The 18,156-nt window shown below is 43.5% G+C and overlaps 1 protein-coding gene across 2 annotated transcripts in view; it reads right to left on the reverse strand.

Moving 5' to 3' along the window:
• SYD (P-loop containing nucleoside triphosphate hydrolases superfamily protein) overlaps positions 1–18,156 on the reverse strand; it is a 146,649-nt gene that overhangs the window by 12,710 nt on the left and 115,783 nt on the right. For both annotated transcript variants that reach the window (XM_087398858.1, XM_087398857.1), the window contains exons 16-21: positions 13,463–13,676; positions 13,200–13,325; positions 12,310–12,399; positions 10,108–10,224; positions 9,902–9,982; positions 9,707–9,814 (exon numbers count right to left, since the gene is read on the reverse strand). In XM_087398858.1, coding sequence (XP_087254984.1) covers positions 9,707–9,814; positions 9,902–9,982; positions 10,108–10,224; positions 12,310–12,399; positions 13,200–13,325; positions 13,463–13,676 — 736 coding nt within the window. The remainder of the gene's footprint in view (positions 1–9,706; positions 9,815–9,901; positions 9,983–10,107; positions 10,225–12,309; positions 12,400–13,199; positions 13,326–13,462; positions 13,677–18,156) is intronic.

Genomic DNA, 18,156 nt, shown 5'->3' on the forward strand with positions numbered 1-18,156 from the left:
TTGCTAAGCCCCTTGCTATCCTAACCTATACCTCTACTTCTAAACTATACCTCTCCAACTTATCCTCTATCCTAGCCTCTCCTCTATCCTCTATCCTCTGCAACCTCTCCAACCTTTCTCCTCTCCACACTATACTTCTCCAACCTCTCTCCTCTCTACACTTTATCTGTCCCTGTGAGAGATTGGGGAGAGAGAGAGATAGAGCAAGAGAGTGTGAGCTTGAGAGCTGAGTTGCAATAGAAGAGTGTAAAGAGTACAACTGAAAGAGTGAGAGATAAGGTTTTGTCCTAGTGACAAAACCTTAGTAGTCCCTAACCATAGTTAGTGAACTAACTGCGGTTAGGGGAAAAAACCTCTTAAAGAGGAAAAAGTGCCCCTAACTAGCTTATTAAATTACATTGGTCACTGCTGAATTATATCTATAATTCTAACACCCCCCTGCAATGCCAATGTCATGTACAAGGCTGGTGGCAAGTCTACAACATCCTAAGTCTGATTTTTTTCAATGGACTGCAACTCATCGTGCATGGCATTCATCCAATGCACATTGTCCTTTGCTTCTTCGAATGTGGCAGGCTCCTCCTCATCAAGAAGAGTACCTGCATATGCTGATTCCATTGAATTAGCACCTTCCATGTGCCTTGCTGCACTGCGAGTCCTGCCAGGTAACGAAGCATCAATTTTACTCTCCCTGAGAGTCTGTAACAGCCAGTTTGGGACTGTTTTTGCTGCATGTATGTCTGCAATTTCTTGCTGCACCACCTGTTCCACTGCCTGTGGAGGTGGCAAGACATCTGTGGCGAACTAAAGCATCGTGAGGTGGCTGTAAATTCTGATTTGCATAAGAAATATCAGCAGGGGAACCCAAGGCAATGGGTAGCAACCCCTCAAAGACATCCTCTGAAGAAGAAGGCATTTGAAATTCAGCCTGAGTGTGAGCTGAATTTTCTGCAAATATCACATCTCTACTGACAATGATCTTGCGTGTAGCAAGATTGTAGAGACGGTACCCCTTGCTTTCTGCACTGTACCCAACAAATATGCACTTAATGGCCTTATCTGACAACTTGTGCCTAAATTCGACTGGCACATGAGCATAAGCAAGGCATCCAAAGACTCGGAAATGATCCACTGAAGGCTTTCTCCCATTCCAGACCTCATAGGGAGTTTTTGTTTTTAAAGCCTTAGTGGAAGTCCGATTTAAAATGTAATTGGCACACATCAGACCTTCAAGCCAGAATTTATGAGGCATGTGTTTGCTTTTCAGCATACATCTGTCCATCTCCATGAGAGTTCTATTTTTCCTCTCAGCTTTGCCATTTTGCTGAGTGATTAGCCTCACTGTGAGCTGATGCACAATACCCTTGCCTTTCAGAAAAGCATCAAAATCTGTAGACAAGTATTCCCCACCTCTATCTGTGCGTAATGTCTGTATCTTGAGTCCGGTTTCATTTTCAACCATGGCTGAAAAGTGTTTAAACACCATGAACACTTCTGATTTGCGCTTCAGCCCAAAGACCCAAGTGAAATTGGAGTAATCATCAATAAAGGTAACAAAATAGAGATGACCACCCAATGATGGAGTCCTCATGGGACCACAGACATCACTGTGTATAAGCTGTAATTTGCGGACAGCTTTAACTGAACCATCCTTTTTGAAGGGGAATCTATGCATCTTGCCTAAAATGCACCCTTCACAGGCATGTGGAGGAGGTATCTCAAGAGGTGGCAATGCATCAACCATAGAGTGCTTCTGAAGTGTCATCAAGCTGTTGTAATGCATGTGGCCATATCGGGCATGCCATAATTCTGCATTTTGCATGGCAGCAGTAGGGGTAGAGACTGCAAGAGCATGGGCTGCTCTTTTTTCAAAAAGATCAAGCTGAAAAAGCCCACGCAGCAGAGTACCAGATAATCTTAAGGCATAATCATCTTCCTTGTCTCGGACAACACATTTGTCATCCTCAAAGATGACCTGAAATCCAGCTCTGTTAAGAGTGGACACTGAAAAAAGATTTTTGGTGATACCAGGCACATATAAGACATCTGAAAGTCTGAAAACTGAGCCATCAATGGCAGTGAGCTCAACTTCTCCTGTGCCACGTACTGAATATGATGAGTTGTTGGCACAAGTGACTTTCTTACTAACCAGAGATGGATGCAAGGAAGTAAAAAGACACTTCCTAGAAGTGATGTGCTTGGATGCACCGCTGTCAAAATACCAAGTGTTCAGTGTTTCATTGACACTGAAAGCAGATGCATCCGTAGAAGAGTCATAACTGCAAGTCAAAAATGCATATGTATCATCATTACAAGTGCCTGTACTATCCCGAGCATCTGGAGCAGCCAGCCTAGAATCTGAAATGCAAGATAAAAAGGCATAATCCTGTCCAACAAAGTTGGCTGCAGCATCCCCACTGTCGTATGCATGAGGAGCTGAATCCGAAACAGTCATACCGGAGCTATTTTTCTTCTCTTTTGCAAGCCTTTTCCTGCATTCTGCAATGTGATGACCTGGCTTTTTGCAGTAATGACAAAAACCCTTCTTCTTGGGCTTACTTGCATCATTTTTAGCCTTTTGTGAAGGCTGTCCTGACCCACTGGAAGGCTGATTTACTGATGTCTTTGCCTGTCCCTTTGTTTTTGACTTAAACTTTGAGAGCATAGCTTGTTCACCTGCACGTGAAGCCAAGTTTTTCCTGGTCTGCTCTTCCTGAAGCAGAAGTCCTATCAACTCATGAAAAGTGAGAGGATTTGCACCCCCCCTCAATGATAAGTTCAGCGAGGTATGAAAGCTGAGATAAGACTCAGGAAGAGAATTCAGAGTGGTAGTAATCATCTCTGAATCAGGAATAATCTCATCTATGTTCAATAATTGCTCTCTGAGATCCTGTAGCTTTGTGAGGTGAACTGACATGGAGTCACCCTCTTCCATATGTGTATTACTTAACTCTCTTTTCAAGAAAGATACCCTTGCATCATTCCGGGCTGCATACATGCTTTCTAAAATATCCCACGCTGCCTTCGAGGTCTTACACAACCGGATATGCGGAATGATAAATCTTTTCACTGAAAGAGAGATGCATGACAAAGCTAAGGCATCCTGTGAATCCCATCTCTTCTGCTCTGCAGTAGTGGCTATCGCTGCATCAATAACTTGTTCTGCAGTTGCACCCTGTGCACGACCTCTTCCACCTCCTTGCTGAGGAGGGGTATTAGGGGCCATACCTACTAGTCGGATCTCACCCCCATTCACATAATCCCATAAATTGCGAGAAATCAGAATATTGCATACCATAAAACTCCAGAGGGAGTAGTTGGTACCATCCAACTTGTCTTCCTGTGAAAGACCACTGAACTGGAAGTCATTCTGATTTTGCTGGGCCATATCTGAGAAAAAGATTTAAGCAGATACAAAACTGAATTCCCTTACTGGGAATGAAATGCACAACTCCCAAAAAACACAGCCAAGCACTGGCTGTAAATGCAACTCAGATTTCTGCACTTGCACTGTCAGAAATCTGTCCAAGCATCAAAAACTCTCCAGAATCTGCCAAAAGTGCTGCAAAACACTTCAAGAAAGGCAGTATGAACTGAAATCTCCAGAAATTGCTCTCCCAACACAAAAGCCCCAAAATAGGCCTGAAATTGCAACCGGAAAGGGGCAAATTGATCAAAAGCCCCAAATGTTGCAAGAATTGCGCTCTGTTTGCAAAAGCCCCAAATTTCACTGCGAAATTGCAGTGTAATTACAAGATCCCCAAATTTCTTCAAGAAATTGTACTGCAGAATCAAAAGCCCCAAATTTCGAGCTTGAAATTGCAACCAGAAAGGGGCAATAGCACAGAAAGCCCCAAAATTTGCAATTTCAACAGAAAGCCCCAAATGTTTGGACTAAATCTGCACATCTGTCTGCAAGATTGCAAGCAGAACCAAAAAGCCCCAAATTTCTGAAGCAGATTCTGCAAATTGATTGCAATGTCTGCAACAAACAAGATGCCCCAAATGTACTCCCAAAAACTGAGCCAAACAATGGCTTTTTGCAAGATGTGCCTACCAAAGATAAAAAATGCGAGTTTCTCCTGCAAGAAAGAACTTGTACGCAGGTACAACCAGTTGTACCGTACGTACCGCAGATGTACGGTGAACTGCACGGAATCAAGGCGACCTTGTACGGCAACTGTACGGTAGCACGAGCTGTACGAACCTGTACGGAAGCAGAGATTGTACGGAGGCAATAATGACGACCTGCTGTACGGAAGCAGGGCCAGTACGGAAGTACTGTACGTAAGTCAAGCCTGTACAGAAGCAGGAATGAAGACCTACTGTACAGAATGTACGCGCAGGTACAGCTGTTGCATACGGCGATGACGCTGGTTGTACGACAGGTACGACGAACTAATTGCAGGTATGCTGGTACGGGTAGCGCAGGTACGTACGACCAACGTAGACTGTACGGCGATGATTACGCAGAAGGTACAGCAGGTACAAACAACGATGGCGCAACAGGTACGGTACGTACGACGTCAGCTCAACAACACAGGTTCTAGAGTAGCAGATCCGTGCGGACCTGTACGGAACGTACGGCGCTGTACGGACAGCTTTGTATTACTTCGAGTTGTACAGACGGGTTGTTGAAGCAGGAGCGACAGCAGGAGCAGGAGCGGGAGCAAGAGCAAGAGCTAATGGATTGGGTGCAAGAGCTCAACTTGGCTCTGATACCAAATGTGAGAGATTGGGGAGAGAGAGAGAGAGCAAGAGAGTGTGAGCTTGAGAGCTGAAAGCTTGAGAGCTGAGTTGCAATAGAAGAGTGTAAAGAGTACAACTGAAAGAGTGAGAGATAAGGTTTTGTCCTAGTGACAAAACCTTAGTAGTCGCTAACCATAGTTAGTGAACTAACTGCGGTTAGGGGGAAAAACCTCTTAAAGAGGGAAAAGTGCCCCTAACTAGCTTATTAAATTACATTTCTATAATTCTAACAGTCCCTTGCTAAGTCTCTTGCTAACCTAGCCTCTCCTCTATCCTCTACTTGCCTCTCCACCCTCTCTCCTCTCAAACCTCTCCTCTATCCTCTTAGCTCTATCCTCTCCAAGTTCCAACCTCTCGAGTCTCGAGTCTCTATTCCATGCCCTCAAAACGTGCTGCTGCAAGCATAAGGCGAGGTGTGTGGCAAGATACCATTTTTATTAAGAGATATGGCACATCTGGCACAAGGAGGTCAGTGAGCAAGTTTTGTGGTGACACATTGATAGGATCTGCCCCTCGAATCGAGCGCATTTCTTATGGAAGGGAGGCCAGGGTAAAGGTCCACACCATGCCATTCTAGAGGGGATCTTCTTGGCATATGGAGGTACCTCTACCAAATTTGTTGAGATTCAACACCTCCTCCATCCTGTGGTCACAGATCATATTCTTTAAGCGAAGGTGTCGATTAAGCAGTAGAAGTTTGTCCTTGAGGCAACTGCCACATCATCCCAATCACATGCCGAGGATGTGGAGGGTTCAGGTATGTCTCTCTCACAGTAGGAGAGAGGTCAATCTACATCGACATCACAAGCGCATGGGAGTGTCTCTACTGAGCCTCTAAATGGCATCACTCCATCGACATCTGTGTCAATTGGGATGTCCACTATGCCATCAGCTCCTCCACGACCTCCTGCCAAGAGGACACGTGGTCCAGCAGCTGCCATTCCGAGAGTTACTCCTATACAAGCTGCTTGGGCACCACGTCTGAAGCAAGAGGCTGAAATTGCAGAGGAGCAGATCTTCTATGCTTGCAATCATCCCTTACACCTACTAGTTCTGAGACTCTCCGCACCACACGTTTGAAGGAGGAGGTGGGATTAATTCAGAAAAACATGGAGGTACTCAAGGAAGCCTGGAGTCAGTATGGATGCACCATTGTCTCCGACGGATGGATTGACACAAAGAGGAGACACATGATTAATATTTTGGTCACTTGTTGTGTGGGCAGCATCTTCTTGAGGGTGGTTGATGCTTCACATGCCGGCCTACACATCATCGGAGAGTGGATATGGGATCAGATTGAGGCAACCATCAAGGAGGTTTAAAGACAATGTGGTGCAAGTCATCACCGACCATGGCTCGAACTGCAAGAGAATGGGAAGTCTCCTTGAGGAGAAGTATCCCAAGATTGTATGGACTCCTTGTGCTTCACACTCCCTCGACTTGATGATGGAGGATATTGGAAAGCTGCCTTGGGTCTGTTGTGGTCGAAAAAGCGATGCAGTTAGTGACTTACATCACTCGTAAGCCACATGCACTGGCCCTATTTAGAAGGGAGTGCAAGTGGGAGCTTGTGAGACCCTCCAAGACACGCTTTGGCTATACTTTCCTGGTGCTTACCAGGTATGTAATTCTCTCTTGAAAATTCTTTACTGGCAGTCTGGCTCTTAAAACTGTTTGTCATCTCTCTTGAAATTTCTTCTTCACCAAGGGCTCACAAAGGGGTTTATTTTCATGGTCTGGTTAAGACCAAAGAGAGCCTTTGTCGAATGATGACCAGTTCATATTGGTTGGAATGGAATAATTCGAGATTAACTGGACAAAATGTAGAGGGGATTGTCTTCGACAATCTGTTTTGACAGGAAGCTCTTTCCATTCAGCTGTCCTTGTACTCTGTGCTTCGACTATTCGACCACGAGGGTTGTACTATGGGCCTGCTTTATGAGTTCATGTTGAAGCTTCAAAAAGCCATGGAGGATTGCCATATCCTCGAGCAGAGCAGGTAAATACTAGAAATACAAGTCTTGTAACTTGCCCTTAATTTAACTTCTAAGTCATGACTCATAATTCCTCTAATCTCTTAGCTCTAAGTTTTAACTTGATTTCTTTTGGTAAATACCAATTTCTCAAAAAATATGATATATTAGCGATTTGGAGGAAGAGATGGGATTGGTTTCATAGGCCAATCCACATTGTCGCACATATGCTCCATCTCTTATGGAAGGATCTTGCTAAATGGAATGATCGCATGCTTGTGAGTGGATGGACCCTGTACTTGGACAAAGTATGCGAGCCATCAGTCCAGAATAGGTGAGCCTTGAGATGATTTTAGAATCTAGATTCAAGATTGACAATTTAGCTGCTAGCTGCTAGCATGTGACATGGCTCGCAACTTGCAAGTTTATATGATGATTTATCTAATTGTTTTTGTATTGCAAATTGCAAAAGAATTGAAGAGGATATAGTGGAGTTTCACAATGACATGGGTCATTTCTCCCGTGCAATTGCCAAGGAAAAAGACAAGCTGTTGGCTCTTACTTGGTGGGAGAAATTTGGGATTCTAAATCCCTCATTGCAGACCCTAGCTATTCGCATCCTCTCACAAGATTGCACATCTGGAGTATGTGTGCAGACATACACACCAGGAAGAGAAACAAGTTCGTTCTTAAGCGCTGTAACTTTTAAGCTTAGTAGATTCTAAGTTATAACTTATATTTTAAAAAATAGCTTCAGCCTTCAATTGACTTCTCTGTCCTTTATAAATTATGTCAGGTTGAGCGTGGAGCAGCTCAACAGATAGGTATATGTAAATGATAACCTACATCTACTAGAGACTAGTACGTCTGCAAATGGTATTGGTAGCCTTGAATGGAAGCCGAAACAAGTTAGTTCTGACAAGATAAAGCTGAAAGCTGTCGATATGTCAATCATCCAGCAAAGTCGAGAGAGCGATGATGTCTACGACTTCCTCCAACAGGATACACTTCGATTCTGACGTCAGACACGCTCACAAGATCGAGCTCGTGCACCGCGAGTACTAGCTGCAGCTACTAGAGAGGATGCAGAGACACCTGCCACGGCCTCGAGATCATCACAGACTCCTCAGTTTCGCGGTTATCAGTGTCGAGCACGAGCCTCACAGGGGGGCTCATATGTACCTATTCCTGCATCCTCATCTCGAAGACATCGAGGTAGAGATGAGGAACAGGAGGAGGAGGAGGAGGAGGAGGAGGCATTGGCAGACACCACAAGCACAGACTCAGAGGACTTAGATCAGTTGCAAGCCACAAGTTGGTTCGAGGGTGATACTTCCTCTTACTCTCCAGAGGATGCAGATTCATCTTTAGAGGATAGTGAGGAGGCAGCAGAGCTTGGAGAGGAGCCATAGCCCTAGGCTCCCCTAGCTCTAGAAGCTAGATAGTAGAGTGTAGGATGTTACGGTTTACATGTAGGCTGTATAGCTAGCTTGTAGCCTACCGCATGTAGGCCTTCGAGGCTTGGACAATGGGTTCATGGATGATGGAATCTGGATTATGGATTATGTATACAGTTATCTGTTTATCATTTTTGACATTATGAGTCATGACATCAGACATGTTACATGTATTACATTTTGTTATCTTTTGTATCAAATCTCGATTGGCGATGATTGACACTGGCCATGCCACTGGCATGGACGGCGGACCATCTTTCACAATTGTCAATGCTTCTTCGAAGTGTAAAGTTTGAATAGGCATTAAAATTTGAAATTTGAAATTTAAACTTTAGACTTTAAACTTCAAACTTTATACTTGAACTTTTAAGTTGAATGAATGATGATTAAATTTGAAGGCTGTGCTTAAATTTTAAAAGTTACTACTTCTGTAGGGTGTAGCCTGCAGGCTTGTGACCACTCACTTGTCAAATGTCACTTCAAACTTGTAGGCTGCTCAGTGCCACTAGGTGACTTGTCATATGTACTATGTAGGCTTGTGACTTGTCATCTGGGTCCTGTAGGCCGTATGATCGCAGCTCCTGGCTGTTAGCCTGTTCAATGTTGTCTCTTGAATTTTCAAAGTGCCCACTGTGTATGTGTGTATCTGAGATATGTGTGCATTGTGTTTATGTAATATATATATATATAGATATATATATATGTAAAATACAGATTTATAGGCGTTTCTAGACGAAATGCCGGTTAAATTCTAGAAAAGTTTCTTGCAACACTGGCTTTCGTCAGGGGGGGACCGACAGAAACAAGGTGTCACTCTGGACATAGCCCAGAGGGTTCAGAGATCAAGGAGACCGCATCCCCTACCACAGCGTGAGACAGCTCGACAGACGCAGATCTGAGATATCTTCACAGTTCACCAGAGAGCCACCACTGTGCCGGGCTCTCAGATTCATTTGATTCAGTTTGTATTTGATTGATTGTGATTTTGCTAGAGCTCCTGAGCTCAATAGAGCAGTATAGATTTGCTCCCAGCCCAGGCCGCTCGTGGACGTTAATACATCTCTCTCTCTCTCTCTCTCTCTCTCTCTCTCTCTCTCTCTCTCTTCCATGACTATGTTGTACTTAGAAATTAGTACTGCCATTTTGCATTTTTTGCATTCTACATCGGTGTGGATGCTTGTCTAGTAGCTCCACTACCACAGCTCATTGTATCAGGTTTTTCACAGTCTCATAGACCCATCGGTCTCCCGAAGACTTTAATAAACTTTCTTTCTTTCTTCTTTAACTGTTTTGTTTCTAAAAACTGAATATCTTGAAAGTTTTTAAAACCTGGATCACCATTTCAATGCAACTGTTCAGGTAAGTCCAAGATTTCATTTTCAAACCTTGAAACTGTTAACTGAGATGTTTTAGGGTGTCTAGGGAATAAAGACGCTATAAAGGAGCAGATTCTATCTTACATCATGGCTCATAAGATACAAGTTTATTTTACAATCAAAACAGATATCAGGACCAGTCTTTCCATACCCGATGATTTGATGCCTTTAACTTAGGTAAAATGCGATCTAAAGTTTCCAGCTTCCCACACAATCGGACTAAAGAAGGGAGATAATGTGCAGGCATCAAGTTCTCAGCCTGCCCAACAAACAACAGCAGCAAAATTAGTGCTAGAGAGAAAGACTTAATCGTTAGAAATCCTGACAAACCAAGAGTCATTATCACCTCTTCCGTATGGAGATGACTAAGATACGGATGGTTGCAAATGTTGCGTAGCTCCATGACAGTGTTATGAACTGCCTTCCCCTGAAATTGACAATGCAATAATGGAAAAAGCACATATACAAGTCCAGGTTTTAAATTTACTTAAGAGGATCAAAGAAAATAAAAATAACTGGATCAAGATACTGAAAATTCAACCAGAGTATTACTTTTGCATGCCCAAGAGAGCCCAGCTTCTCTTTGACTCGCTTCATCAGAAACTGTTGATATGCAGATGGCTTACACCTTACAAGCCTTTCAATTTTTTCTGGCAGCTCATTTTCCACCTGCTTATAGAAATCACAAGAAAGAAGTTTACTTTTACACAGAGCATGGAGAACAAACCCAAGCAAAAAGAACAGAATACAGGAAATAATTATACACTATCACATAAGCTCACTCCCCACCCAAAAAACCAAAAAAAAGAAAGTGCTATAGAACAAACTAAGGTTACTGAAAGTGAAATTCTCTCTTAGAATTGAAACAACTACAGCCCACAGTGCAAGAATGCTGTATTTGCAAATTTGAAAAAAGCCCCAAGAGCAATTGCTCAAGGCAAGAATACACCATGCATAGCAGGAGAAAAACTTGAGAGGGTCAAGCCCTACTCATTAAAAAAGCACTGTAAAAATGCAAGACTGAGGCTAGGTGCCGCCTCAAACCTGTAGTGAACTGCGAAAAGAAGGGACAGCCTCTCCACTCCCTGTCAAAGATAGTTCTCATGGCAGAGGCAGCCATAGAAGATCTGTGCATACTCAACCAGATGACCATCAAAGTGTGTACAATGTTGTCCAAAATACTGGCCAAGATGTGAGGCGATTGAACCTGGGAACCATCACGTGCCTCTGTGCATCGCAATCTCCATATATGCCAGGCTGAAATGCTCCCTATGATCTCCCAAACATGTATCCACCAAGTCATGTGCAGGTCTATAGGGAGAGAACAGCATCCAAAGAGCATGGCTCAGCCAAATGACATCAAACCAAAAAAGCCCAAGAGGAGATATACATCCCAAACAAAGAGGTTGCCACTGAGCTCCAGGTGATGAAGAAAGGGGGCAAGCAAATCTACTCAAAAGTCCCACAACCCCCTTCCAAATAACCATGGCCTGTCTACAATCCCATAAACAATGGACTTCTCAGTAGAGATGCAACGTGCCCAAGTAGAGTGTTCCAAACCTGGACATCCACTAATTTACTGCAATCCCTCCATGAACTGAAAGCCAAAAGAAAAGCATAATTTTTCTATTCCTAAGAGATTTTCAGAGCCCTCTACAAATCTGCAGAAACAGAAATCCCTCCCAGTGAGAGGTTCTAGTGGGCTTCTGACCCCTAACACTGAACTGAAACCTCCTGGAGTTGCTAACAGTCTAATGGAAGAAAAGGAGGCTCTTCTCATGGCTTCCTGCATCGATCCACTCCCACTCCCTGATATCCCACTACAAGAACTTTATGGGGACACCCCCATGAAGCCAAACCCTTCAGAAGACAAACAACGTTGGAGAACATTGATCAATAATCCAGTCCTAATCTACACTCCTTGCCTTGTCTGATGACATACTCAGATCCACAATGCCATGTGTGTAGCTCATGTAGCATGATTTCTAATACCACACGTCCTTAAATGCAAGTATAAAGGTTATATTCTGGATTCTAGTCACCAAGGGCCTGAGTGATGTCCTACTTATGGCAAAAAGCACCCATATCTGCTAATTGAGTTTGTAACCACCACCTTCAGTTATGACATGGTTTTTCCAACTCTACAATTTCGTCACACCATTGAGAGTTGCTCTGAACTTACCCCTAGTAGTTTTTAAATCATCTAGAGAGGTCACTAGGACAGTTCTTCCATGAGCTTAGCATCTGTGGTGCCTAGGTCTGAAAGTGGAGAGATGCCTCTTCCCAACGGAACTTACATACTAAGGTTCAATACTCATGGGTATTTTCCAAAGATATAAATGTATTTGTTAGGAAAATTCCACTGAGCATTTGTTAAGCAAATGAGCGTGGGGTCTTTAACTGATACTCTGCAGAAGAAAAGCTCACTGTCTTTTGGTCACCTGCAAAGATAGCAGTTTTCATGGCAACAGCCTTTTGTGAACTTGGAGAGAGGGCAGACAAGTGAAAGATAAATATGTCAGTTGACACACAGTTACGTCGTTGCATACAAAAGCTGACATGATCCTCCGTCACATGTATAAATCGCAACTGCCAGGGGCCTAAAGTGATTCATCACAAGAGAGCACAAACAAACAATAATGCATCCGCACACAATGCAGAGAAGAAGCAGAAACACCCAGATCTAAATTAAGATGCATTTATACAACATAAATTTAGAAAAGAAAAATAAAGAGTGGAACTAAAGAACCTCACCTTCTGCTTCAACCTGCGGAGCACAAATGGTCGCAGAACTTGATGTAGTCTATTGATAATCAAAAGGTTCTCTTCCTCTGTCAGCAAAGCCTGTTCAAAAAAGAGTCAGCGCATACTGAGATGCTCATTTCAAAAACAACTGAGTTGAAATCTTCTCCAACAACAAAATCAACAAAGCAGATCTATATACAGAGGTAAAAGAGCAGGAAAACATAGCAAAAAATAAGATAATATTGCGCATTGGGGGCTGCCAGAGGATTGCTTTGGCTGTCCTGCTGATGATTTTACTGAGGGATACACAGAAGAAGAGAAGCTCACGTGTCTCAAGAAGGAGAAACCACAGATAGAATGAGATGAATCTGATATCACTTGTATCTCTCAGAAGGGAACACAAGTACAAGTTTATTTCACAGAGAGGGCAGGAAGAACTAAGATTATCCGACAGACAAACAAGCTGAAAGGTACACGGGTATGGATATCTGAGGAGCTCACTCCAACTCAGCTCAAACAAAGGAATGTTGACCTTGCTAAAGTGAAAGATGCATGCAAAGATGGAAAATGGGCAGTCTATCGTGATGGACAAGCTTTGATTCGTGATTTCAAATCTAAACCCAAAGACTCTCAGTCTTAAACTGATGTTATTCAAGCCGTTTTTCTAAGATAGAATTAGTAGCTAGTTATGCATCTAAATAATGGGGCTGAATTGCCTTGAGCAGTCCCCCAACTCTCTGGATATCCAGATGTATTGGCAACTTTTTTGGTGTGTACCTTGTCACATACACCTGTGAGGTCTCCCGCGGATGTTAATTAGATCTCTCTCTCTCTCTCTCTCTCTCTCTCTCTCTCACACACACACACACACATAGATTTCACATATGTGTAATACCAACCTGATCAGTTGAAGCATCCGTCACATTCTCAAAAGGCTTATTGAACCACTGTGCAAAATCTTCTGATGAATTAAAGATATTTGGAAGCAGGAAGTTTAACAGGGCCCAGAGTTCCTCTAGCTTGTTCTGCAGATGTGCACACCCCCCCCCCCCCCCCCAAAAAAAAAGGGAAAAAATTAGTTAAGTGAGAATATAGATAATTGATTTGCCCAAGTTCAGTTCATTCAAATCTTAATAATAGAATGCATGCATATCTTTTACACCTGAAGAGGAGTCCCCGTCAGCAACAGCCTGTGACTACTCTGATAATTTTTCAGCTCAGCATTCAATTTGCAGGATGCATTTTTTATACGATGCCCTTCATCAATGATAATATAGTGCCATGAAATTTTACTGAGTTTGGGCCTATCGTGCTTATTCATGAGATACTCATAAGTTGTTAGCAGGACATTGAACTGTTGCTGTGCGATCTTCTCCCTGGCAAGATAAAAAAACCCAGATCTGTAAGATGTCAAAATTACATTGCCGAAATCCATGTTAATATCAGTCTTCATGGAACAATAACAATGTCAATATTGTAATTGGTAAGTAAGCCTTTCAACAAGAAGCCATTGATGGGACACAAGGCACCTCTGAAGAACAATCAACCACTTATAAAGCCCACACTAGGTTCGGTCGTTGAAAGGCTGACAAAATGCTACTCAAGTCACTGGGTTCCTTGCATTCTTTAAAGTAAGAAAGACCACCAAGTCAAAAACACAACCCCATGGGAAAACATATATACATATGTACCTCTGCAAACACTTGTGCTTGGAAATTACGAAGCACATCTACCTGACACAAAAAAACTGTCCAAGGTAAAGAAGCATTTCATAGACAGACAGCCTATAGAAAGGACATGGATATGCTCCTAGAGACATTGTCCAAGATAGAGGAGCATTACATAGACCGACAGCCTAGGGATAGCAAATGTGTATGCCCTAACAAGCACTGCTGGCATAGAGAGATGATATAGAACCACGGCTCCATCCCCTGCTCACCTCAACAAGCTCCTAGGGTCTCTAACCCCGAGTTGGGCTAAACGCCCATCCCAACCTGGGGGTTACGTTCAGCTAGGGGGTTCTACAAAAATAGCCAATATGGAATGGCCTACCCTATCCTCCAAATCCCCCTCAACTCCATCAACCTCAACTATCAGGACTCAGTACTCTATAGTTGCAGCCATGACACCTTCTCCGAATGCATGCAATTACCAACAAGAAGGGTCCAAACAACCCATCATTGGGAAACATGAACAGATTTATTATTTGCAGCAAGCAGTGAGAGAGTTAAGGCTTGAGCTGGCAGAAGTAAAAGCCCGACTTCAAGTTCTAGAGGGACCTAGCAAGTAGGCAGTAATTGTTGAGGTTGTTAACTCATGTAAGAATTCTCCTCCTACTCCTCAACTAGTCTCTACAGTCAAAGATATGGTTCATCCTGAAGTACAATCAATCAAGAACGAAGCGATTGAGGAGTTCGACACAAAGGCAAACAAGACTGATATCCAAGAAAAGATCAACGAACACAAAGCCAAAGATGATGACTCATTCAGTGAGACTTTAGCACATGTCAAAGCAGCCATGCCTAATATTGAATGGAAGGTTGATGATGATAATGATGATGATGATGATGACGGCGAAATAATATCTGCCGTCACTCCAGAGGACATGCTATCCTTACTCTTAAGTCGTGAGATTTATGGATCAAGCTTCTTCGACAATCTTACAAGTTGAGAGGGACCAAGATATGGATAGCTGAGGAACTTAAACAAGCTCAATTGAAAAATAAGTCAAGGCTACTAGGAAGGATAGAAAATGGGTAGTTTACCGTGAAGGCATAGCACTAATCAAAAAGTTTTAATCCAAAGCAAAAGACTCTCAATCTTAAACTGATGTATGGCTGATTACTCTTTCAAACTATTATGTAGGTACTCTAAATAATTGGGGTTGCTTTTGCACTCCCTGAGAGCTGCCAGGTGCCCTCCCTAAAGCAGATGTACTAGATGGTTTTTTTTGCTGCCCCATAGACCTGTTGGTCTCCCATGGACATTAATAGACTTTCTTTCTTTTTGTCTTTCTTTCTAATCTCATCCCAACATACCAACTAGTGGTAATGGGCACTCTAGGCTCTCATGAGCCTCTGTGCAAAAGATAATATCTTGTCATGTGTACAACTCCACAAAGTTCCCTAGCTCTTACCACAAGGTTCCATTACATTCTCAAATGGTGCAAGTCAGCGTCTCGGCCCTCTGAGCATCATGGACCCCACCCCCCTAGCCAAGTGTATCGACGTCTAAAGAATCGCACCTCTCGGACCACTGCCCACTTCCCGTCCTTGCAAGCAGCATCTAGAGCTGTAGGAGGGTCCGTCCCTCCTCCATTTGCAAGGAAGGATGATCCCAAAGAACTATGCAAAGTAGGGTAGTTAAAAACGTTGCTGCTCAAGTAGGGTAGTTAAAAACGTTGCCTAAAGGGTGAGATGCCATGTTACTCTAGTGTTTAGGTGCTCCAACTCCTTTTCACTACCATCAATCAAAGGATGAGCTTTCATTTTTCCATTCTCTCTCTTGCTGCCCCCCCCCCCCCCCGGTTGACTTGCCCTACCCTTTTTTCTCGCGTTGCATGTCTTTCTCTTTCTCCTCTCTCTCCATGTCCTTGGCCATGTATGGATCCTTGCCCTACATTTCTACCTTGCTACCCAAAATTAGGGAAAAGTGGGCAGAAGAGGTGAACAATAGCAAGGGGTGCTTACAAAAAACCATCCATCTAACGGAAGAAGCTACACACTCTTTTTTTTTTTTTTGTGAAACTAAGAACATTATATTATGAAACATCCATTTTACAACTAGGCAGTGCTCGAGAAAAGAGCCAATGCCCTATCCATCAAAAACAGTAAAAGAAAAGCTCAATGCAAGAGACATCCAAATCCTCCTCATGCAAGGCATCATATAAGGACTGCCGCAATGAGGCCCGGAAGAATCATAAGGGTGCTGAAGAGATGAATTCAGAAATGCATGATTTCGCTGAAGCCAGAGTGTCCATAATGCCCAGTATCTGATCCAATGGAAGAAAAGAGAATACTGGGACAAAGAAGCTGATAATCTGCCAAACATCCAGCAAAACCTTGAGAACTTGTGTGCTGGAAATCTGAGAGAGAAAATATAGGAGATCTTGTCCAGAAGGTCTCTGGAATATGAACAAAACCACAATAAGTGCTGAATACTCTCAGAAGCATGATGACATCTTGGACAAAGAGGAGAGGCAATCCTTCTTTGAGCCAATTTCACTCCCGCTGCAAAAATACCAACAATGCATCTCCACAAAAAGAGTCTCTACTTTAATGGCATTTTCAACTTCCATATCAATTTCAATTTTGCTTGCCACCAAGATAAAGACTTATTCAGATGCCAAAGATAATTTGCATGATGAGCAATCCATGGAGGAGGTAAAATCAATCTATAAGCCTATATGGAAGTCAATAAATGCAAAGGTTGAGAGGATAAGCCTGGACTTGAAGACTGAAGATGCCAATCCTCTTACTTCCAATGATGGAATCGGAACAAAAGGGAGTAAGCAATCTGCAATAACTTCCATATGGGTCTATCATGCATCCCAAGATTGTATTCTTGACAAGCTGCCAGAAAAGAGAGAATATGCCCCTGAATATCTACCACATCATCAATGAACCGGATACCCAAATTTATGAGATTGTAAGCCATGATTGGTTGTTGGAAGAAGCTACACACACACACACACACACAGAAGTAGAAGTAGAAGTTTATTATCATCCTCGGGAGGCCAAAAATGACCCATGGGACCTAATCCTTAGTACAAAAATCTCCTCCATACCCATGGGACCCATGAGAAAGAGAGAGACAAAGAGACCCCCGTCGGTCGGGCTCTAACTCTAAACAAGGAGGGGATGTCTCCAAGTGTGATCTATGTGTCAACCCTCTGTCTGAGCTGTCGGGTCACGGGCTCCGGGTCACAGTCGTGTCGAGGCCTCGTCTCGTTGGGGTCCATGTGATCTAGCTGAAAGAACTCCGTGATAGAGCTCTGAGAGGGATCAACCGAGGAAGAAGTCTGCTCATGTCTCCGTGCTTGGAGTATCCTCTCGCGGGTCTAAGTGCCTCATGAATGAAACCTGCCAAACACCGCTGGTCTGGGTAGGAGAGAAAATGGGCTAAAATTCCATAACTATCTCTGAAGAGGCAGTCGAAACATCCTCGGATCTCATAGTACACAAGACACCTGAAGATGAAATGCTCCTCTGTCTCAACCTCCTGTATGTCACATAGTGTGCATATGCGCCGCTCCCTAGGTAGTCGCTCTGCTCTGCCGCTCTCGATGCGAAGTCTGTGTGAAGAGACCCGGAACTGCCCAAGAGAGATCCTCATCGAGTGGGGTAGGTGAATCTGTGTGTATCATGGTGGGTCAATGAAACCCTCCGCAGTGATATGTAAGAAGTGATCTCTGTAGAAGCTAAGCTTCACTGGGAGTTCACTCGGTTCCAACCAGGTCCAAAAAGTGTGTAGCTGTAGTACATCCTCACGGATAACCTGGTTGACCTCGTGTGATAGGAGGGGAGAGAACGGAGCATCCATGCTATACTCGAAGGGAGGTAGTCTATCCATGTGGAGCCGCAGTCGCTCAAACCATCTCTCTATACGTGCATACCAGCACCTCTGATCTCCTCCTGCTGCAAGTGCCATAGAAGAGGATAGAGCTATCCATGGTAGCCTGCTACGCCCTGACGTATAATCCCCATATTCCCTAACTCGGTACAGATATGTCATGACCTGAAATGCAGCATCTAGTTGTAAAGGGGGTGACCCAAACTCAGCCTGAATGATCTGGTGAGGAACGGATGACTTACAAGATCATACATAGCCATGATGTGGTCTTCAATGAGAAGAAGA

This window comes from Dipteris shenzhenensis, chromosome 27 (genome assembly GCF_047967505.1).
Source record: "Dipteris shenzhenensis isolate YYH24624 ecotype China chromosome 27, Dip_SZ_1.0, whole genome shotgun sequence".
Lineage (NCBI taxonomy): Eukaryota > Viridiplantae > Streptophyta > Polypodiopsida > Gleicheniales > Dipteridaceae > Dipteris > Dipteris shenzhenensis.